We start from the raw sequence: 24,811 nt of genomic DNA on the forward strand, positions 1-24,811 counted from the left end.
ATTGTAATTTGTGTTACATACTGTCTTTTTTTAATGAAGTCTGGGTCAGTGGTCCACAATAAAGTTTGACTGACTGATTCTGAATAATTTTCAGTGGGCTTTTAGAGATGAGAACTTTCAAAGTAGGTATCAGAGGAGAAAAAAGAACAGCAGCTTGAAGGCAAATAAAAAAATACTGAGTTGACCATTATTTCACTACCATGGAGAAACCTGATACTCAAAAGTGTCAATCAGGCAATCACAGACATCCACTTCTTATAGATTACACTGATCTGAATTGAGTACCATATATGAGAATGTTACACAGCCTGAAATCCCAGCTGAAGAAAATAAGTATACAAAGTCTAGTGTTTGGAATGTCTTGACTGAAGAAAAAAATTCATCCTTAAAAAAAAAAATCCACAGAGGGTCAACATTGCAATGGCCATGTGAAAAATCAAAGCAGGCATTCCAAATTATTTTATTCCACAAAAGGTGATGGTGAAAAATATAACCGAGAGTAGCTTGTATTCTCCTACAACTGGTCATGTTTCCTGTTTTCTCTATGAGCTCTATGCATCTTCAACAGTCGCACTGGTTAGTGATGGGTTTAATGACTAGCAAAATCCCATTAGAGTTCAAAATCATGAAAATTGTGTAGATTATAGAACAGCTTTGCTTACACATTTGACAAGGCAATGAGGCTTAACCTTGAATTTACATCTAGTGGAACAGATGAAAGACAACCAAGAATACTGGAGACATTTTCAACAGCTAGGAACAGCTAGGAAACCATCTGGAATTGGGCTTCCCAGAATATAGAAAGCCTAGTTTTCCATTCTATAATCATCTCTTCTTTGGCCAGTAGCCTTCTTGACATGAGTTACATTGTATGGATAGATCTGAGAAAGGAAGACTTCCCATAGGGCATTTTAGTAGTACTGTTACTGTCACTGTTAGGAGAAGTCTTGCCCTTGAAATACATTTGAAGATGTTCTCCTTCCTCTGGAGGAGTCCAAAGAATTGCCACCCAATATCTCATCTTACATATTCAGTGGAGAAGGTATTTATGCCCAACTGTGGCAGTCATTTGGGCATTCAAGGTACCAAAGGACAGCCCTATCTTTTAGTTTGAAAGAGATGAATGATGTTAATGAACCCCTGGACCTTGGCACGGTCAGTGGTGTGCAGTGTTTTTACCAGTGTTTCATTCCTGAAGGATGAAAGATGCAGCTAGTTACCCCAACACAGCAACACAACAAAGCAGTCAACTCACCTGCCCATTTTGTGTTAATATTTATTGTCCGCATCACCTCAGTTATGTACAAATATCCCATTTGAAAATGTAAGTACATTTACATTTTCACATGTGATCCACATTAACTGAATAAAATTTGGTGACAATATACACACATTTGCAGTTGAATATAAATGTTTTGTTCATTTAAAAAAAAGAAAAGCAAAATACATAATTTAAAAAAATGAAAATGCATTATACTGCTTACAAATTAACAAAAAAGTAAACATTTCCCCAGTCAGACACGTTCATAATCTAAGGAGAAAGAGAGCAGAAAATTCAAGTAAACTGAGGCTGCAACCCTATATACACTTAGGTGAGAATAAACCCTATTGAATGCAATAGGGTTAATTTCTTAGTAAACACGCAGGATTGCATTGTACGTTATGCAAAAGTATTTTTCCTTTTTACTTTGGGTAAGCACAATTTACAAAAAGTTAAAAGGTTTTTTTTTTCCCTTCCAAAGCTTTCTTTTACTGTGTTGTTTACAGGAATTATTTTAAATTAATCATATTATAGTATTAAATTTGGGGGAAAAAATACTTCAAATGTATGTAGCCAAGTGAGGGTTTAAAAGCCAAGAATTTTGGAAGAACCGGCAAATGTAATCATATTTGAAACCCACCATTTATAAACTGAAGTTACAAACAAAACAATTAAGAAAATGTCTACTCAGCTATTTCCAGGATGGATTAAAGATGTAGGATCACCAAAAACATTATTTTCACAAGCTAACAATTTACTGTTGTGGCTGATTTAGGCACTGGATTTGTAGAAAGAAATTTTAAAAACAACTTTTTCTTATACAGATAAATATTTTCAATCACAGATTCAATGCTACTTTCTGTTTGCTAAATTTAACGTAATCCAGGTTATGTTTCTGGCCTTCCCACTGGCCCAACAATAATTGAAAGTAATTCTCTTTCTTTACATTAAAAAGAAACCCTAAGCATTTTGTGCATCTCACCTTTCCAATCTGTAATTCAAGATGCACTTCTTACTTGAGAGAAAGTCCTACTATACACAGTTTGACTTGCTTCTGAACCATCATGCTAAGATTACAGTGTGATTACAGTCAAAGTTTGGTGGTTCCATTTGGATAGTATCTGTTGTGGTTACTGTTAGTAAACTGGAAGCACTGCTTATTTATTTTCAAACAGCTCTTGTTCAAGGATGCTTAGAATATCCCTCCCTCATTCTGCTAACTGTAGACTCACTTCATATAGGACCACCTTTTTTTAATATAATAAACAACATTCAACTAGACAGGCTCTGAACCTGTATCAACATTGAAGACATTATGGCTAGGCTGTGTGGCAGAATTCCCAGCGTATTAGTGAACAGAATGTGAGCCAATGTTAAGGCTGGGCTAAACCACCCCATCCCCAAGATATAAGTAGGAGAGTGGAGGCTTTGCATGGGATATTGGGATACATTCAATTCCCACAAAGAGTGTTCGCCACTGAGACTATAGGTAACTTCTATAGTCTTACCTCCACTGCTAGTGTTGTTTCTCCCAGACATTGGACTGAACAAAGGAGTGTCAGAATTGATTAGGAGTGTGATGGAAGTGGGTCCAAAATCCAAAATGTTCCAGAGACCAAAATATTCCCCTTCAGCCTAGATAGGTGTAATGTATACCTGGCTTCAGGTTGGAAAGCTATCCATTCTCCTATAATTACACAAGTCTGAAGAATTTACCTTCACTGGTGGAGTATTTAAGAATATACTAATTCATACTTAATCTTTTTTCTCTTATAGTTGAGTAAAGGAGGGTTATACTAATGATAAGCCTGTTCAAGGTGCTCACCAGGCATGTTAGTGCAAGCAAAACGACCCTCCTTGAGGTGTTGTAATGTAGGAGGGAATGACCTTGGGAGATTTGCCAGATTCTGTTAAGGTAACCTTACAATAAAGTAGGATCAGTTCATCTGAGTGTGCTTCCTGTCTGGACTACCTTGAAAGGCTGACATCCATCTTGCAAATCTGAAAGAACATTTTCCCTCTATGCCTTTACAGCGCAGGTCATCACCACATGTGGTATACAAGCACAGTTGCTTCTCTGGCACTCCAAGGGTTGTTTGTGTCTAGTCATATAAGTGCAAGCAACTTGAGAGATCTCTCCAACCATCCTAAATGCTTCAACAAAGGTTCTTTGCTCAAACCAACACACTTTGCAAAGCGCCTCTTCAAATGCTTTGCACAATCCTAACTAATAATGTAAAACTTGCTATGAATACATATGTAATATTAATTTTGATTACTATATGAGGTGTTTTCTCTGTCTCTTTCATTTCCTTTTCCCTTTCTGCGTATACAAAAATGAAAAATACTATTCCTGCCCTAGCTGGCATGAGCTGGGATGCCCTAGCAGTGACAGACCACTCTGCCCTTCTTCCCAACAGTGGGCACTTCCAAACAGAGCCCTGATCTGCATCCACCTACCATATTTATTTTCTAAGAACGTTATGAGGCCTATGTGGAGCTCATAGGCATTCTTGGAAATAAAGATGATTTTGGAGGCTAGTTCTTCCAGGGGCTTCTGGGGGAGGGGTGTGTGTGTCAAAATCTGAAACATGGTGTGTGCAGTGTTACAATCAAAGCCTGCACATATAAGAGAGACAGGCTTCAATCACAAAACCACATCCATCATCCTGCAGATTCTGATAAGCTACCACGGATGTCCCCAGGTGCTTCACAGTCTAGGGGGCTGGCTTCCCATTTATTGTTTTTTTTTTTTTTTGGAAAAAATGTGTTTTTAAAAAGCCTGGTGAGGCAGGAAGTCTGGCAAGGATCTAGAGAGGGAGCCATGGGCAACACATTGCCTGTTTTAATTAATTAATCACTACATAATACTCCAGGCATAATGCACATATTAAGAAGGATTTAGCTTATTGATATAGACCTGAGAAGTCAGAACTAATAATATCAGTGTGTAACAGATGTCTGATAAAATTGATGAGTTATATTGCTTATTTACCTGTTCATAACTAGAGATATATAGGCATACACACATTCTTAAAAGGACATTATTTGAAAGGCATTATTTTTTGGAAATGTTCAATGGTTCTGAATAACAACAAAATTGGACTGATATTTTAATACAAACCCATCAGAATGTAAGCAGATAAAAGAAATGAAGCAGTTATTACCAGAATGATTACATAAAAAGTTGCACACTGGATGAAAAGCTTGTACATTGTCATGTACCATGATGGTTCAATTCAAAAGAATGTTGAAAATATCAGTTCTATGCCTTAAAATTGCTAGAGAGACATTCCAGGTGAGGAAACTCCACGAATACATTACAGTTCCCATCTTAAATTAGGTACCTGGACAATGATGAATCAGGATATATTTTTAAAAAATATTCTATATTAGCCATTATCCTGAAAAGTCCCCACCAAAACAAAACAAAACGAAAGAAAAAAAAACCCACCAACAAAACCAAAACAAAACTCAAGATTATATCAGTTTATCCCAAGTAGAAAGCACAGGACTATCAATCCTTCAGCAATGAAATACTTCCCATTAGCAGGAGAAAAATAAATAGTAAATTCATATTCTTTCCGCTGAACATACTGGAACACTGTTTAGATAAGTATTTTCCCCAAGGTTAGCACAGAACCACTTTTTTCTTTTTTTCTTTTTTACAAAGTTAGCAATATAAAAATCTAGCATATACAACCTTCAAAGAAATAAGAAATCAACTTGAAAATCTACCATCTGTAGAAGGTGGCCAGAGTCTGAAAGTAGACACTTACATTACAGCCATGGGTTTTGACTACAAAACAGCTGCTTTTACAAGTACTGGTATATAAACAGTAGTTGTGTTAGCTGGTCTACCCAGTCACAGTTCGGAAACTGATCTCTACTTTCATCAGGAGTCAAAAACGTACTGGCAAATGTCTGATGCAGGATTTTCACCATCACCCTTACTGAAAAGAGACAGTTCCTATGGCAATACTCGTGAATAAGTGCATATCATGCGGCACTAATATAGTGCAAAACAAAATTGCCTTATATGTAGCAAAAAAGTTCCAGGCAACAGTTTGAGAGTTAGAGAAAGTAAAAAGTATTACACATGGATATTAAATGTCCAGACAACTTGTATAAAATTTGAACCTGAAGATGCTTAATTCCTTGATAAATGTGTGTAGTGGTGCTTTAGTACCTGGGACTTGGTAACAGAGCAAGAATCTTGCAGGTCTGTACCCCTTTGAAAAGCCAGTTCAGAAAACTGCCTCCTGTGGTCCAAAAGGCCAAAACTTGTTCAGTGGTTTGTTATTCTTAGTTAAAGTTTACAAGATGCTAAACACTAAGTTGTTCTTTCAACCAGTATATCTTTTGAGAGATTATTACCTATGATGCAACTGAGTATATAGGTTGGATATAAAGCATTATAGACAACTTGGTATGATCTTCCCATGCTTATTGAGTAATGTTAGATTAATGCAGCAGATGGTTCTGGTATCAACACTCTCAAATCCCAATATAATATGAAAGTGGCTTTATAGTTCGTATGTTTCAAAGAAAGCTTCATGAAGACTCTCAGCTGCTGTGCTTACAACTGAAACCGGCCACTAGAATTTGCTGTACCAATTGGTGTTCAAGGACAAAGATTGTTTCTTAGAATATCCATGGCCATCCATCTTTTTTTTCTTTTCCCCTCTCTGTCTTGTGTAACAACTGTTCAGTAATGTACACAACATACATGCTGTTTTTCAATACTACTGTTTCAAGAGTTTAAAGAATGGGAAGCAATTATTTTACATGTCGGCATCTCCATCGTAAGCCAGGGTTAAAGGTTTCAGGCGGTTGTTCTGTCTCCTCTGTGGCTTCTTTGGCTTTTTACTGCAATGAGCAAAAGTAAACTGTCACAAATCTAAGTGATTAAGCTAACAGACAGACAGGTTTTGCTGCTAAATTCACACAGGATGAGAAGACAATATAGTTCTCACTTTTAATAATTTTCTGATTTAAGTTGGTTTTGTTCAGAGATGTAAGATCTCATGTACTAGATTCTGAAGGAAAGAAACAGCAGCAAAACGTGTAGATTACAAACATATTGACAGATCTGAGCCAAATAAATAGTTAGGTACCTCTGGACAGCCACATGATCAATCACCCTTGGACCCCTCCCCCCAGAAGAATTGGGTATGGGAGGAAGTTTCAGCCAGGATACAAGGAATGTAAACTAGATTGGGAAGTCAAAAGATAGCAAACCATTTCCATAGTACTGGCAGGAAAATGGCTGGCAAAAGTTACCAGGAGTTGAGTTGGACTTAGATGAGACTTTACCTCTATGGGATAGGAAGTAGGGATGGCAGGAAGAGCTTTGGGGAGAGACAAATGATTAATTACATTCTTGTGTCTGAGGAGCACAAGTAGGAAAGGCTGGCATTTGAGCCATGATGGTCCAACACGTTTTCTCATTTTTTGGTCACTAGTTTCTACCAGACATCTATGGAAGGATCCTCTTTCCAGCTCTCTGTCTTGCTGCATGTTTGTCAAAAATATAGATCAGCTCTGAGGCTAAATTGAACTTTATTCTCTCCCATTGTTTGCCAGTGGAATTTTTTTAAAAACTGGGAATAAATAATAGGAAAAGCAGTGAATATGCCTCTTGAAGAAGAACTCAGCAGGATATGGATTTTGTTGAAGGCTCCAATGTTGGAAGCCTGTGAACAACCCATTTGGAATGTTTTGCACAACAGCTTTATCGATCACATCTATTAGCTCCCACAGAATCCAGCTGCTGTTGCTGATGACACTGTCATATCTCCTAGTGTGAATAGCAGTGACTGGCTTATTATTTTGAAGTAGCTTTCTTTTTAAAAAAGAAATGTAAAAAACACTAAGCATCTGCATTGCAATTAAACACAAATACAGGTGTTGTTAATTTGGGAGGGGAGCAGGGAAGCAAAGAAAATATAAAACATTACAGGTAGTCCTCAGGTTATGACCATTCATTCAGTGACTGTTCAAAGTTACAATGGCACTGAACGAGGGAGACTTAGGACAGCTCCTCAGAGTCCCAGCCATCATAACATTCCCGCAGTCATATGATCACAATTTCCAACATTCCCTGCCAGTTTCCCACAAGCAAAGTCAATGGGGAAGCTGGTAGGAAGTTGGAAGTCATGATCATGTGAGGTCTTCACTTAACGACCCACATGGTCATTGTTTAACGATGGCAACCAGGACTGCTGGAATTGCTGTCGCTAAGCGACATGGTCACATAAGGTCATACTTTATGGTCACATTACTTAGCAATGGAGTTCTTGGTCCCAACTGCCATTGAAACCCATATCAAGAAATTGAAAAGTTAGCTTCAATAGGCTGAAGTCTACAGTTGAAACCATGTCAGCAACAAATACTAAATATTCAATATTAAGATGGAAGGAATAAATGTGAAGCCAAATATAAGCCCATTTATATATTACTGTACACTCTTTTTTGAGGAAAAATCCCAAGTGTGATAAATAATAACAGAACTCACCAGGCTAGATAGATCATAGATATAACAAAGATGAGCAAAACAAATGCACCGGCAGCTACACCATAAACCCAGGTCTTCAGCTTCCCATCTAAAATGAATGTATGTTAGTCATTAGTACATAAATTAGTGCCAATCAGATTTTTTTTTTAGAAAGATATAATCAAAGGTTTGTTCAAGTACAGTTAGTGCTATCACCAAATGATGCATTTTCGGTGTTGCACATAGCTTGCTTGGCTAGTAAGTGAGATTACATCTTTTCTTGGAGCACGTCAGTGGAAAAGATGCTGGAGAATTAAGAACAAAATCTGCTTTGTTCAAGCACCAAATTGAGGAACGGGTATGTTTTGTATCAAATGTAGTAACTAATTGTGCATGTGCCTAGAGTTCAGATTTTTAAAAACTTTTAAGACCTTTTTAATGGTTTGATTCTATTGTACATTGTTGATCAAAACTATGTAACTTCAAACAAAGACATTAGAAAGGGAATAGCTAAATTTCTGCTTTTTTCCATGAAAACCTGTAAAATGTAAAATGACTGATGTTTTGTCCTAGGTCACTAGAACTGTTTGATTATTGTAAATCTGTACATGCTTTATATGGTTTTATTTAATTCTTTTTTCCCTACTTCTTTGGAAATCCATAGAGGTATGTGAGTTTAATAACTGATTGTTTATATCATCTCTTTCCTGATTATAGAACGTTTACTCAGAGCTAATGTAAGCTACATTCAGCAAAACCTACTCCTAGATAACTCCTATAGATAGGGTTAAATGTTAGGTATCCAAAAGACCAACTATCTGTGCAAGAGAAAATTCTGTGATGCTTAAGCCTTGTCCAAAATAGTGCCATGGATATTTATTCTATGCAATGTGTTTGTGCAAAATCATTTTTGACAGTCTGAATGGAAGAATTATCAATAAACCAGTAAGCTTCTGGGGTGTAACGAGCTCAGAAACTATTGAAAATCATGACATCTCCTTTGTATGCTATTAACACGTGGAATGGCATGAAGTGATATGGTCAAGAATCATTGATCTCTCTGCCTTCTAAAAATACTATGCAATACTGTAAAGATATCTGTAAATTTACTCCATTCAATTTAGGTGACCTAATATCACTAACTATCCATGTGAAATTTCACCTGGTGCAAAAGGTTGGAGGAACCAAGTTCTTCCTCTTCCTGATGGTGTGATAGATGTCTGTGTGGGGTTCACAGCTCGACTAGTTTTCACGTCTTCCTTCTGATCCTCCACTGTGGGTATAACTACCACTGGAATGTGAGTACACTGCTCAAGCGTGCCATCAGAAGACATTACCTCTGTATACCCTTCTTCACAAGTACACATTCTAGTCTGCAGAGGAACAAATGTTTTACACACTGTAGCAAAGCCATGTAACTTCAAAGGCCACAGAATATGGCACAACGAAGTTGAGCAACCCATGACCCCAAAGCTGCACATGGACTTTGAACTTTTAAAAAAAATGTCTCTAGGACCCTTTCACAGAAGGAAGGAAGGAAGGAAGGAAGGAAGGAAGGAAGGAAGGAAGGAAGGAAGGAAGGAAGGAAGGAAGGAAGGAAGGAAGGAAGGAAGGAAGGAAGGAAGGAAGGAAGGAAGGAAGGAAGGAAGGAAGGAAGGAAGGAAGGAAGGAAGGAAGGAAGGATAAAAAGTCAATAGCACAGTTCCCAGCCATTTTGAATCAAGAAACAAAAACTGCAATGTAAGCTTATATGGTTGTGTAGGTGCATGAAACTAAAGGAAGAAAAATAAGGAAAATCCTTTACCCAATTCTTTAATATAGCTACACCTGCTTTACCCATTGCAGTCTATAAATATGTGGCCAGTTTAACTCCATTTTATTTGTCTGCCTTTTCCACTTTCTTCTTGTCAAAGAAGACTAAAGAAAGATTTCCTCAGAGGTAATGCACAAAATGTCTCACTAAACAAAGTGAAGCACAAGAATGGAGCTCTGTAAAAGCTGGAAATAATGGCTCACAGGGTCAATTGTTCTCACCTGTCTCTAAGCTGGTGCAATTCCCAACTGCGCCAGGATTTCCAATTAAACATTTTGGGCTTTCTGACTGTTCTAATATGATGCATTACCAATGATGCTCTAGCCATATGTTGGAAACCTGACCTGCATGACACAGTAGCACATACCTCACTACAGTAAGAATAGGGCTGGCTGCATGCTGGCTTACATGACCTGTCCGCATCTGGTTGGTGCATCATTAAGCAACCTCCTGCAGAACAAAACAAATGGCATTTTGGCACCACCATACCTTAGTATCAGGGAAGCTTTGCTTCATCTAGGAAAAAACAGCAACCCATAATGGAAGAGAAGATTTTCCTAGTTCTTGTGCATATTATTGAGAAAGGGGATAGCAAAACCACTGAATTTGTTTCACTTGATATCTCTTTGGGAATGTTAGCATGCCAGGTATCACCTTCCTGTTTCTAGCTCAAACAGCTAATTATCTGAGGGTGTGAAAATGTGGTGGGAATTACTGGTTTTCTACTTTCTGTTGTTGGTAGAGAGACATCATACTGACTAAAGGTGGTACATGGTAGAAAGCATAGCTCCCCTTTAAATCTCACCTCTCAACACACTGAGCAAATGAACAGGCCTTACCAAAAGAATGAGGTAAGTGACATTTAAGACTTTGTAAGTTCACCTTTTTTGCAATTTTGTGCTGTTAAATTAATGGTCCAGCTCCAATATCTGTACTCCCAAAACGTTCTTAGCAAATGGAAACAAAAAACTTTGTCCCTCCAGGGCAAATCTTTATCAGCACTATCACCCGAAAGGGTATTAACTGTGGAAGGAAAATGCTACATTTGCAATTAGAATGAGGAAAATAAAAGAGACCAGTTATCAGTTCTCAAGAGGTGAGCTTCCTCAGCATTTTGCTCTTGATTCTCAGAGGACAGAGGTTATTAATTCAGCATGGTTACTTAAATTTATTAAGTCCACACAGGTTTTCACCATTGTTTTCAGCCAGATTTAGTGTTGCCAGCCTTCAGACATACCCAGTTCTCTCATTTTGTCTCTGCAGTAGCAAAACCAGGTTATGTACCTTATATATGTTCACTCTGGTGATCTAATGAGCTTCAGTGCTCAATGAATAGAAAGGCAGAATATAAACTGAATAATAAGTCAATAAATATTGACTGCATCACCAATTACTGTAAAATAATCATGCCCATCCCACACAATGGTGAAAAACAATGTAGAAATCCAACTAGCAGTAGATGCAATTAGATGTAATTAGGCAACTGTATGTTAACCAAAGGAGTGACATTGATCGCCAAATCAGTATTGCTAGCTGACATGATATATATAAAGTTTGGAGATCCAGGCGTAAGATGCACGTGCCTGTGAGTGCCTTTCTTACAAAATGTCAGCCATCTGAGGAGCTACAGGAAGAAATAACTGCTTCCTCACCCATTTCATTGTGAATTAAGGTATCTGCAAAAATAAAATTTAGATATAAAAAGGCCACACAAAACAATCATATTGTGATGGAAGTTGAGCAAATGAAAACAGCTGTGGTCTAAGCAATTACAATTGTAAATGTAGTTTAACCATTTATTTTTCAGTCAACATTTTGAAATTTTTCAGAGTAGACAAATAAACTTAAGTATAACCATTTCATAGCAAGCCAAATTAGGCATGTCTGTTGAAAACCAATGAAAACATTTGGAAGCTTCTAGAAGACAATTTAGCTCTTTAATACATTATTATAAAACAGTGTGGGTAGTGCTGGGAAATATCCTAGCAAGAAGAATTCCAAACATAATTTTGAGGAATGCAACCCAGTTTCTGCTGTTCATTTATTTATTACTCAAACTGATATGGCCACTCAACTACATAGTGACTCTGAGCAGTGTACAACACTAAATAAAATTTGAAAACAATATAACAACGTGATGTTCAGAAAGAGGAATAAAACTTATGACTTATTATATATATTCCTATAAAAGGACCACCATCCATCCTAGCCTTTGGATAAAAGCCATGCTTTTAAGGACTGTTTAAACAAGGGCAGTGTAGGGGCCATAGGAATCTTGGGAGGAGTTGCTGTTCCAGAGGGCAGAGAGAGTGACAGAGAAAACCCACTTCCTGAGTCCCATCAGATGACACTCTTTGATCTACCTGGAGCATGCCAACTTTGTTTGTCTCAGATAACCAGGCCCAACAGTATTAAGAGTTTTATAGGTGGTAACCAGCACCTTGAATTGCACCCAGAAGCTAAATGGCAACCAGGGCAACTCATAAAGTAGAGGCGTTATATGGGTGTGCTGTGGCATGCCCATCATGCCCCTGCCACTATATTTTGGACCAACTGCAGCTTCTAAGTGATTTTCAAGAGCAAACTTAGGTAGAATGCATTGCACTAGTTTGCATACGAGTTGACCAAGGCATGAGTGACTGTCTGGAGAGCCTCCTAATCCAGGAACTAGTGCAACAGGGGTTGCACTTCACTATTCAGGCCTGGTGTGCAATTTGAGGGTTTTTCTGGACTCCCAGCTCCTGCTTTATGAGCAAGTAGCACCTCCTGCTCAAGGAGCAGTTGGTAGCTTGGCCATGAAAACCTCGGCACAGATTCATCTTGTCTGCCAGTTACACACAAGGTTGGACTCTTGATTTTTATCCCATCTTCCTGGCCCTGAAAAGAAGGTTCTGAGGATTGTTGGATCCTCTGAAACAGTATGAGATATGGTGTCAGAGGCTGCAATAGGAAGGAAGTAAAAACTATACTATGTACAGAGAAGCACTTGGCCTAATGCCAAATGGCCAGTGAATAGAATACCCAGACTATAAATCTCAATGGATATATTCCACTCAAATCTAGCACTATTACACCTTGCTGTTTCAGTGGTTTCACTGGTATATGAGCATTTATCTCTTAAAACAGTAAGATGTAAAACTGCTTATGTTGAGTAAGAGTTTATTTTATTTACACTAATAAAAAAAGCAGAGGTGTTGGGGAGCAGGTCAAAGTGGTGGCCATGACAACGCGATTGAAGCCCCAGCTTCTTTTTGCATGAGTCACTGTAATGAATAAGTGAATAAAACAGATAGATGGAAAGCTGCTGAGTGATTGATGCTGTAATGTATCAAACTGTATTTTAACCAAAGCAAAAGGTACTTGATTATGACTGACTTGCATATTAACTAGATTTTCTAAGGGCTATAGAAATGACAGCTAATTAATATAGTTTTTTAAAGTGCTCATTAACATTTCTCAAGAGACTTTAAGAGCTCTGACACACTTCTATTCATATCAAGTATTCAAGGGCCTTCCATAGAAAAGTCTTTTAATGGCTCCTATTGCCTCATGCCAGCTATCCATGGATTAGAGGACTGTAAGAATTGGCTAATCTCTTAATTAATCACAGACTTTTAGACAGATGATTTTTGGAAATTTATACTGGCACTGAAATCCATTATGAGTGGCATGCTATTATGAGAACAGTTTTTAATTAACATTCAAGGCTAAATTTTGCATACAACATTGCCAATTGCTTCCTGACTTTTCAAGCATACTTTTCTACGGTTTCTCTGACATGGCAAGTTCTGAAATGTTCATGCTGGAGTTATTTCACCCAAAATTGTAATAAGTCAAACATAAACGGATGTAAGAGATCAGCAGCACAATCCTGCATATGTCTACTCAAAAGCAAATCCAAATAGGGTGTAATATTGAAGCTCACTCATTTAGCTTTCTATCAACGCTTCTAATTTAACTTTGTTGCTTTCTCTAAAGCAGAAATGAGGACCATATGCCTACACCAGATGTTGATGGACTCTGACTCATGTCATGCTAGATTACTGCAATGCTGAGAAGGTATAGTATGAGTTGTAACATCTGAACAGCCATATTCTTTCCATCCCTAATGTAGGTCATAGCAAACTTCTACACTATTTTCTCTCTATTTATTTTCTAAACATAATCAAGTTTATTCAATAATATAAAAAAGAAAGTATAATTAATATTACCTGTAACATTTAAACCATCTGATCTTTGGCACCATACAGCCCTAGATGATCCCTTCCATGGGCTGGCCATCCAATTGTATTCATAACAATGGCCATCTGAATTGAAACAGGAAAGATTCCATTATATTCTAGTTTTTGGCTTGAATTGGAAAGTTATACCTGGGTTGTTGTTTTCCATTCTGCTTCTCATTTTAATTTTAGCTTTATTAATAAGATCAGCCTACAAGGAGGAATTAGAATCCACACATCAAATCTGCAGAAGTCAGTCCTCACATAATTCAGGTATATAATTATTTTAGACATGTTTACCTTTCAAGTAAAACATTGCCAAGATAGTTTATATGTATTAGAAATAAATACATTTTCTATAGCAAATAAGGGGAGCATATGATCAACTACCATTTAAAATATATACAATTTTAAGAAAAATAAAACTTCTTCGATATAGAAAAGAAATTGAAGTGGCAACAAGAACCTTTCCCTTAAGTGAGCATTCTGTAATTGTAATTGTGATCAAAAGGGCTTTCCCCTAACCTGGCACCTGCTGTTTATCTAAAACCATGAGGGTATCTTCATATGGCCCAAAGCAAGGGTTAGACTCATCTGGAAGGGACAATGCCACAAGTATCTGGCCCCAAGTTCTTACCAGTTGAAAAAACACCAGCACTTTGAATGGGACCAAAAGATGGGTCAGAAACTAGTAAAGCTGTTTTAACACTGGCAACCCCCTTTCCAATGCTCATTGCCAGCTAGCAATCTTGAAGCAGTACTACCCATCAGCTCGTGTTTTGGGACTGTCTTCAAAGACAGCTCTTACTTAGTCAAGCCTAGATGTTACCAGGACATGAATCATCTTACTAAGTTCAGTCTGCCCCAAATGGCAGCAATCCCCAAACACTGCATTCATGTCCCAACTCTGTTACTGAGATACTGGGATAGAACCAGGGACCTTCTGCATATAGCAATGCATGTTCTAATGCTCAGCTCTGGGCCCTCCCTCTTTATTTATAGATAGCACAGAGAAAAAAAGTCTGCATTCACTCTCTGTATCTGTAACAGGAGAGAGACATTAATTCCCCCTATTATTTATTTTCTTCCAGTGTAAAGTAACAGAATGGCACATACCTTGTGATAGATTCTGGCACTTACCATTACACTGTCTTGTCTCCAAAACTTGGTCTGGACAGAGGTGCTGATTTTCTACATCTTGAACAATCACTGCTCGTGATCGAACCTGTATTCCTCCAAAGCCAAGATCTTCCCCATTTACACAGGTTAACTGACAAATGCTCCAGTGTGACCACTCCTTTAAGTAACAGTCACCTACAAAGCAAAGGGGGGCAGGGAAATTACCCAACATGTTAGGAAAGAAGAACATTTGTAAAAATCTCTTACAGTTAGTTAGATCCTGCACTGTCAAAAAATATTAGCATTCTGCCAAAACTTTTTTTTAATAAACCTCATCCTAAAACCTCTGTACAAGCACAAATTGGTGTATCATATATTTTAGTTTCTATGACTTAATAGATCACAAAATATTCCTGACTAATCTCTATTCTCATATATATATAATTTTTATTAAGGACTTTAATTACAACAGTAAAATCTAATATAAACTAAAAGAAAGAATAGAAAAAAGAGTGAAAGGTGCAAAAGAGAAGAAAAAAGAACATAGAAAATAGAAAATAGAAAGAAAAAAGAAAGAAAAGTAAGAATATAGTGGAGAGAGAGAAAAGAAATATATAAAGAAGTGACTTCCAACCTTCATCACAAGTATAAACATTTTTATAACTCTTCACCCCTTCTTAGTTTACAACCAATGATCTCTTCAACCTTGTTAGATTGATGACTTGCTTTTCTTCCAGGAGCTCAAGGCAGAGTATATAAACACTCCCCCCTCTAATTTTTCCACAAGTCTTCAAGGAAGGCGGGACTGATAGAAAGTAACTGGCCCAAAGTCACCCAGTGACCGACCTTTCATGACTGGAGATGGACCGAGCCTGGCTCTCCCTGGTCCTAGTCTAACACCTTACCCACTAGAGCAAAGTAGATTTGGCAGCAGAATATTGCTAAGCAATAGGGTTATGTACAATGATCCAGGTTCAAAGGGTAAGATGTGATTTGGAGCACACATGGGCATGTGCAGACTATATCTCAAGAACAACTTAGAGCAGCATGATCCCTTTCTAGGCACAGCTGCTTTAATTTGATCAACAGAAAGGCTACCCACACATTTGTAAGAGCTGTTAATCATATTTTGCTCTTTGAGCCACAGCCACACTAGACAATGAAAATGAGGCCAGTAACTTCCATTACTTCCTCTTCCTTCCTCTTCTGTGGTTGAACTGGGCACAGACAATATCAAGAAAAAAATCCCAGTCTCATCTCAAGGACTGTACATTTTAGTCAAGCTACAAAGGATCCAAAGTGAGCCCTTTTAAGACAGGAAAACTTTGAGAAGCGCAGATTTGTTCTCATAATTTACAATGGTCCCAAATGCTTAGCTAAGTATGAGTGAGACAGATACTGGGAGTTATAATTTAACAGTATCTGTAAGGCCAAAAGATTCCCAGCTCTGTAGTAAGAGAGGTAGGAGACTTAAAATAATGGACATAGCAAAAGCCCTTGCCAGGGTTTGGTTTGGTTTTGGCATTTTAGATGCTGACACGGGATGGTTTATTAAGGAAAAGAAAGAGAAGCTGGATCAACTGTGAATGAACAAACTCTTTGGGGAACTTGGCAAATGTTCAAACATGCAGAACTCTAATCAGGTATGGATGAAAAATTTGTTGCATCTCAATTTTTAAGGAAATGCAACCAATTTATATCCATATCTATCCACACCTATACAAGCACCTGAAAACACACAATTCTTACTTAGCGGAATTCTCAGTGTGCTTGGAAATTTAAAGAAACATACAAAATGCTACATTAAGGAAATTTCTATACAAATGAAGAGATCATAGCATAAAATACACTACATTAGATAAAAAAATGCTTATGAAAAATCTGCACTGCAGGAAAGTCTATGCTATATATATATATGCACAGAAAACATGCGTTTTCTGGCACATTTTTTCATATATATATGAAAAAATGTGCCAGAAAATGCATGTAGATTTTCATACTTTAAAAAAAAAACTGAACTTTTTAACTAAAGCAGAATGATGTTTCCCAGTTTCTACCAAGTAAACTCTATGCTTGTAAAAATAATGGAAGTTTCATTATGGATCAAGAACCAGGCAAAATCTTTCATGCTAAGAAAATGTGGGACTGAAGTCATATTTGCAAATAGTACTGTATATGGAGGCCATAAAGCTAGAAAGTCACCCAAGCTTGCAAATGAGTACAGAGCTTTAATTATTTCAGTACAAGGGCTATTAAAAATTCATGTCACTTTACATTATGTTGACAAGTAAAATCAAGTCAGTGTTAACGATGCCTTAATAAAGAAGGTTTATTTGTGAACATTAGAACATTGTGTAAAGAAATGAATTATTGAATAAACAATATATGGATAATAGGGGCACATGTAGTCATCTTTTGAAACATTAACCACAATGCACTATTAACCTATTCCCACAGGGCAGTTAATCTTCTTTGGAGAAAGGTAGGGTAGGGTGGGGTGGGGAAGGGGCTTCGAGCAAAGGACCATTTCTTCAGCAAAATTCTATGTAAAGAATAACAACAAAGCTCTTGTGGTGTTAAAGATTACCTTTAAGAAGAGCAGTAAGTTCTTGTTTGATTTGTTACCAAAAAAAAAGTACGGCAAAAAGTTGGTAAGAAGTATGTTTTGTTTTGTTTTATTTTATTAATGGAAAAGAGGAGGCAATTTTAGGTAAAGCTTAATCAGAATATGTTTATTCCCCAGCTGTATTACAACAACAGTGTTTCAGGAACCATTACAAAGGATAGAGAAAACAGCCAATTCTTAAGGTGGTCTTAAATTACCTGAAAACATTTATGCTTAAACCACTTATTCAAAACAGACAAACTTCTAAGCAAATACTCACCTAACAATCATAATTCTCATTCCTTTGGGGGTCTGATCCAATCATATTTTCAGTACTGTCTCATTTCATTGCCAACACTCTCTTCGTGCGATTTAACAGAATTCCTCCCCTTATTCAGTTGTATTTATTGAGAATGTTGCATAATTGTTCCTAAAATTCATTTCTGGTTCTTTCTTAATCACTATTTAGTGGATCTCAACACTAACCTATGGATTCCTACTTTCATATCCACTCATAGCAATCTAGATGACACAATTCATATTTTGAGATATATTTCAGTTATTTCATAAATCTTCACTACTTGCCCATTTTCACAAATTTCTCTTACATTCCAAGCAGCCATCTTTCATATGCCTTAGTTGTCACAAATTGGTCCATAGATATTGACACCCATCATCCATCCTGCTTTGGTCAAATGAGGGTTTCACAAAATACTTTTTAGTAAGAGTTGGTATAGACAAGATTACCAGCTCTAGTCATACCTGTGCTGCATGTAGGACAGGACTGGCCACTTTTGTCAGATTTTGGTCAGCACCACCACAAGTGCAACCAAAGTCAGTTTTGGCATAAGTATGCTCATATTATTCTATGCAAGCTAGGATCTCTAAACTAGAGACTATCTTGCAAGCTCCCATATTGTTCCTAAATAAATATAAATGCTTTACAGATTATTAATGTATTAATAACTTTATACTCTGCTGTTGTAGTAAGACAGTTTTAAAAAATGGATAATAGAGAGGTGATTCCTTTTGTCTTACTCTGACCCACAACAATACGTTGTAGGAGATATCGTACACTTCTAATCTTTCTTTCAATAAATCAATCAGCAGTGTTTCAACAGCAGCTTTGTCAAATATGCAAACAAATAAGATACCTGGACAAGGCACGGTGCAAGCTTCTTCAAGTACAATTTTTTTATTGCCATCAACCATAGGTTCAATTTCCCCACAATATTCTTCATCCACTTTTTTGCCAATGTCATCACTAGATCCATCATAGACCACACAGAAAATATTTCTAGCTCTTGTCCCTTCTCCACACTGAGCATCCTGGAAAAGGAGAGTTGTTCACAAGAAATCAGAGTAAGAAAAGGCTGAATAAAATGCCGCAGAAGGGCAATGGGATTTCAGCCCATGCTTCGAAAGCACAGCTAGCTGCCAAAGTGCATATTATTAGCGGTCTAACTTGTGGTAGCTAAAGAACTGTATGTATAAATAAAATTCCCATTAAAAAGCCAGATCTGATATGCAACAGCTTCAATTCAACAATTTGGGGCAAATCAAGTAACATGTATTTTCTATGTGCACATATAATAAAAAGTATATTTTCTTATTTAACAAACAAGGAAGGTTTAGATAAGAAATAACTGCTCATTAATAAATTGTTCTATAGAATCTTCCTTTTCTGCTTAGACCAAAGTGTGAGGCAGTCTGTGGAAATATATAAATCAGCTTTCCCTAATCTGGTGCTCTCCAGATACTTCCAGTTAATATAGCCAACAGTCAAGGTAGCTGGGATAATAAAATAATAGAAGTTGTAGCTCAATCAGAAGCCTATCATGTTAAGGAAAGCTGATGCATACTTGAATGGACTATGGCTTCATAGGTTCACACTTACTCCAATATTCCTCCATGATAATCAGGATTGAGGTTACAACAGGCAACACCCTTTTCTTCTTTTATAAGTTACTAAAAGCATAATAAAGTTTCAGTTCACTCTCCCCACATCCTTCTTTTAAATTTGCTACTCTGGGTTAAATGGTTAAATAGTACCACAGTAGTTTTAAAATGATACAGCCCCCTCTGAATATGAATAATCTAACAGTAAACCTGAATTGCTACTGTGTTGACATTTCTTTACATATATGAATAGCAAGTTATAGATAAGGTTTGAACATTTCATCTGGCATGGTAACTATGATTACCTTTAGAAATCTTAGTATAATGTAATCTAATAGTATGAGTTTGGAATGAAAAGGGGGCTTGGGATCTATCAGATGTTGCTGATTCCCAGTTCCCATCAGTCCTGGCCAGCCTGGTCAATAGTCACCAACGATAATCGAACTTTGCCTGCATTTGGGGTGGGAAGGTCTCTCACCCCGCTTAGAGTTTGTTGAGAAACAATTTGTATGCCATATGTCTGTATCACAAATATCTAAGGATGAAAGGCTCCAGATACCAGTTTTACCTCAACTTTACATTCTTCCCATGGACTATACTGCCATCGATAACAAGGTTTAACAGGGCAAGGTTTGAACTGCTCCATTTGTGAAGGACAAGGTCTGCCATCACCTTGGAAAGGTTGAATAACCGTTCTCTTTCGTGTCATCTTTCCTTCAAAGCAGAGAGAAAGAGACAGCATTTAGCACTGATGTTGCACATGTTTTAAGGCATCTCAGTTCAGGTCATAAGGCCTGCTTTAGTCACAAAAGCTTCCCCCACAACAGCTGGAGCATTTTAAGGAACAGCCCAGGGATACAGTCTCACATGGCTTGGATCAACCTTCTCCAATCAGCTGACCTCCAGATATATTACATTCAACTCACAGAACTCCCAATCAGTAATTCTGGGAATTAAAGTCCAACACAGCTGGTGGATACCAAGTAGGGAAGGCTGGCCTAGATAAAATAAAACTGGAAAGTGGAAATTCTCTGCCATGCATCAGATGTGAAAAGGGCCTTTTAAAATAGAAGCTAGTAAGATTACCATATTTTTGGCCCAGACCAGGCAAAGAAGCAATTTTAGTTCTGTTAAAATAGTCTAAAATTTAGACAGGTTAGTGGAATAAAAGCTGTCTCTATTTTCTTTTCTCCATCAAATTCTGTACAGTGCTATCTGGAGTGGTGATATAAAATAAAATGATGTTTATTAGATTTATATCATGCCTTTCCTGTAGTAGCTGAAGGCAGCTTACACGGGTATCACCTTTCATTTTATCCCACAACAGCGCTGAGGGGTAAGTTTGGCTGAGAGTGTGTGACTGGCCCAAGGTCACCAAGTGAGTTTTCATGGCTAAGGGTGGACATGATATTGTACTACAACCTTTTCCAGTTTCCATTCATTGGAGTCCACCAAGTTAAGGAAAACTGAGATATGATTTATGAAAAGGGAAGTTGAAACTTGGTGCTTCATTCACAGAAAATTCTCTTCTAGGTCAGCAAAGTAGAGGAAACTTTAGGTTTTATTCAATGTCTCCATTATAGAGAATTTTTTTTAAAAAAGGACAGGATTTTACCAAGTTTAAATGAATCAACTTTTGAAATGAATTTTGCAGCAGTTAGCTGTCAAGCTAATTCAGGCTGATAGAGCTCCTTGAGGATTTGAGCTATATTTCAAGATGATATACAACATATAAAGCCCCCACCCACTTCTTTCTCCCCTTAGTCATCCAGAATCCTTTGGTTGATTCTGTTTTATTTCCTAAAGTATAAAATTCATTGCTGGGACAAAATGTACAGTGATGGCACAAAAATATGGATGCATTAGAAAGAAAGCATGTACATCTGTGTACTATTAACTGGTTTACGCTGCACAGAATAATTTAACATCTGTTTGCTATGAACCTAAACATATCAAATGCTATCACCATAATTGGCATGTTGACCACAATCTGTAACAGAGTAACAATAAAGAAATAATTGTTATATTGCATGTAGCCTTAAGAACCCCTAACAGCAGAATTATCTACTAGTGATTTAAATACAACATGTTGCAATGTTGTCATAGTTCTGTGATATCACAAAATGAACTAAAGGCTTCTATTCAAAAGAGACTGCTTCAGAATAAGATTGATTAATAATGCCTTCTTCATTAAGTGGTACACTTCCATAGTATAAGCCATAAACCAAAGAACAAAACCCAAGCAAGATGAAGTAATTGTTGGTTCAGAAGCCAACCGATGACAGGGTGACATCGACCTTGACTCCTGACAGGGCTGTGCTTTCCTTGAAAAAGTAGGCTCACAAGCTGGGCTCCTCCTGGAATCACCACTGCTGCAGAAGAGCAAGGAGAGACTGAGGCCAGGAGAGCCATGCACATCAGCTGCAACCTCACCTAGAACAGAAGGCTCTGAAGAAGACCGCTTACCCTCTCGTCATCCTGTACCTGATTACTGAAATTGAATACTACAACTTGAAGACCACTTAAAAACAACAGCTGGTACAAAACACAGCTGCCCATGTGCTTAGTACACAATCATAGTATAGTCACACAATACTTTTGTGGGAGTTGTGCCTGTTATTGGTCTGTTTCCAACTGCCGTTCAAGGATGCTGGTTGTTGCCTATAAAGCACTATATAGCTCGGGACTGGGTATTTCAGAGACCACCTATCCCAAGTCAGTTCTGTCCACCTAACCTGGGTGAATAGGGAGTACCTGTTAAAAGCCATCCCTTCTCCTATTCTGAGGAATGATAGGAGGGGACACTGAGGCAGGTGTGCTTTGACAAAGTTTATCTTGGAAACAAAAATGCCCACTTTATGGACTCCCAGAGAACAGTAAAAACCTGACTTTTCAAAAAGCCTTTGATAATTAATCATGCCATTATTGTCTGTTATTTTTTATTGTTTTGGTTTTTTATTATTGTTCTATGTATTGAGCTTTGACTTTGTATCTTCTAGAACTTGTAGAGTCAGGCATTTTATAAAACTCATACATGATCGAAGGATTTATCTTCTTTTTTTTAAAGCTTAATGTGTGTGTGAATCCCCCTATTGTGTCTTAGTGGTACACTGGTATACACCAGCTAGACCATTATGGCTTGCTAAGGAATCAGAGTTGAAAAATCCTGGCTTGGCATTATCTTTGCTCAGGCCATTTTAAACTTCACCCACTTGAAAAACCACTCAGTAATCATCCTAGCCACCACTTGAGGATGGTGCCAATAAGTAGCTTAAAGGGGAGAAGCACCTATTCCACAAGTAGATCAAATGTTTTATTAAATGAGGATCAATAGTGAGGCGTATTGCCCTTGCTTCATGTTTTTCTCCTTACACATAGCTGTGCAAATGTTCTTCATAATTAAGACCTAAATCCAAATTGGAGAAAGAGAATGTCTGGTCTCAATACTGTTCTATCTTATTTTCAATATCTTCCTCAATGTTCTAGATTCTGTGACCATAAAAGAGATGTCTTTACAACATATATGTAAGTTTTTGCAGAAAGGAAGCATAATACCATCAGGCAACATCTCTTCCAGCTTGTCTTTTGTTTGTTCTAGTACACCATAGAGTGGTGTTTCTCAACCTTGGTAACTTGAAGATGTGTGGACTTCAACTCCCAGAATTACCCAGCCAGCAGTGAGTTTAAGTCCACACTTCTTCAAGTTGTCAAGGCCAATAAATATTGCCATAAAGATAGCTTCCTGTAGTCATCCCACAGGAACATTCACCATGTCTGTCTTCTGTCATCTGAAAACTGAGAATGGCAATTTACTCAGTACAAGGCTGGCAACAGAAGAAGCTTGCAGGAAACAGAGCAAACTTCTATCAATCTATCAGTCCTTTTACCCAAACCCCTGCCCCTTCTTTTTCCTGCTGACTGACATCTGGGCTCATTTATCAATCACAGGGAAGCTTCTGAACTAACCAGCCAGGCCACAAGCCTGTGAGCACTCAGACCATGGAGACCAGTCTGAAAGTTGACAGTTCACAGGACATTCCACCATGCAGGAGGTGTTCATATTCCAAGTTTTTTCCAAGCCAAGCTAAAAAAAAAAAAAAAAGATACACCGATCAGCAAGTCAGGTGGAAGATTATCAACTCCATAGAAGATGACTCAGATTACAAGTTAATAATTACAAAGGAAAAATTGTACCAATTCATGTAAGAATCTAAACATGCTTGTGATTCTTTAATAAAATTAAATGGACTTCTCTTATGGAAGAGAGGGGGAAAGTACAGCCTCCCAGTGGCCCAGACCCATTTTTTGACCATAGTAGCCTATTAGGACCATATTATTCAAATTTGGCAGCAAAATGTTCATTTTCAATGATGCAATTTAAAAAAAAAGGGCTAAAAGAAGGGCTGCTCAGCATTGCCCATTACAGTCATCACATCAACATCATTTTCCCATGATCCTCAACAACGACATCAACAAAAAACCCAAAACAAAATGTGATCCTGGTTGCAAAATGATCCCTCCCCATCCCCATGCTCTGGCCTTGAGATCCAGAATTAGGGGTCAGTAATACAATCATTAGTATGACAAAGCCACAGCTTCCACACAAGGTAAATAGGTCAAAATAAACTTCTTGTTAAATTCTGGTCAGCAAATTTATGCTGAGGTCTCCAGAACAGCAAGTTGACAGAAGAATGTCATAGGAAATTAGAATGCTTTCTCATTCATTTCCATTTTTTTTTTTTCATGAGGTTGAATCAGTCACAAGACTAAAATCTATCTGTAGGAAGGCAGAACCTCCTTCAAGCTGACCTCAACTCGTTGTGATTATATGAACAAATGTATGTAACTATCTTGGCCACATCAGAAAAGCTGTTTGCCACTGCCTTCTTTTAAGATTCTATTTTTTTACATCCCAATCTATTTGACAGCCCTGGAATTTCCTGATTATATCTCATCCAACTTTAATCAGGTCCAATCTGCTCAGCCTGTGAAGCACCTTCTAGCCAAGGTTGGCTAGAAAGGAGGTTGAAAAAAGTCACTTCATCATGCAGAAAGGAAGTTTGTTATCCAGCTAAAAACTGTGAACTGGCATAGTCTTTAACAAGAAATCAGAACAAAGTTGAAAAGTGGCTAAAACTGATATGAACCCATACTTCAAGAAAAAAAGTGAAACATGTATACTATTCACAAGAGGGATTTAGAATGGCAAAAAAAGAAGTTTGGGTTAAATTCTTCTGATCTGTAGTGTAAGCGTAGGAAGCCAGCTAAACCTATGAAGTGGAGCACAGGAGACCCAAACCTTCTCTCCCCAAAGGCTTTGGGGTCATCATATGCTGGCCCCACTTCCTTAGTGGGAACAGCTTGGTAGTTCCTGCCACCTATTTTCTATAATTGACTG

General features: G+C 37.6%; 1 protein-coding gene across 1 annotated transcript in view; it reads right to left on the bottom strand.

The window, feature by feature from the left end:
- Positions 1–1,264: 1,264 nt before the first annotated feature.
- THSD7A (thrombospondin type 1 domain containing 7A) overlaps positions 1,265–24,811 on the bottom strand; it is a 288,430-nt gene continuing 264,883 nt past the window's right edge. The window contains exons 21-29 of the mRNA XM_088150654.1: positions 23,380–23,497; positions 19,982–20,127; positions 18,669–18,843; positions 14,931–15,104; positions 13,782–13,877; positions 9,938–10,020; positions 8,920–9,130; positions 7,779–7,866; positions 1,265–6,130 (exon numbers count right to left, since the gene is read on the bottom strand). Of these exons, the coding sequence (XP_088006780.1) occupies positions 6,046–6,130; positions 7,779–7,866; positions 8,920–9,130; positions 9,938–10,020; positions 13,782–13,877; positions 14,931–15,104; positions 18,669–18,843; positions 19,982–20,127; positions 23,380–23,497 (1,176 nt within the window). The 3' untranslated portion in view covers positions 1,265–6,045. The remainder of the gene's footprint in view (positions 6,131–7,778; positions 7,867–8,919; positions 9,131–9,937; positions 10,021–13,781; positions 13,878–14,930; positions 15,105–18,668; positions 18,844–19,981; positions 20,128–23,379; positions 23,498–24,811) is intronic.

Source organism: Python bivittatus, unplaced genomic scaffold, assembly GCF_059951505.1.
Source record: "Python bivittatus isolate LINGU-HERP-01145 unplaced genomic scaffold, Pbiv_v1 ctg000610_np1212, whole genome shotgun sequence".
NCBI lineage: Eukaryota > Metazoa > Chordata > Lepidosauria > Squamata > Pythonidae > Python > Python bivittatus.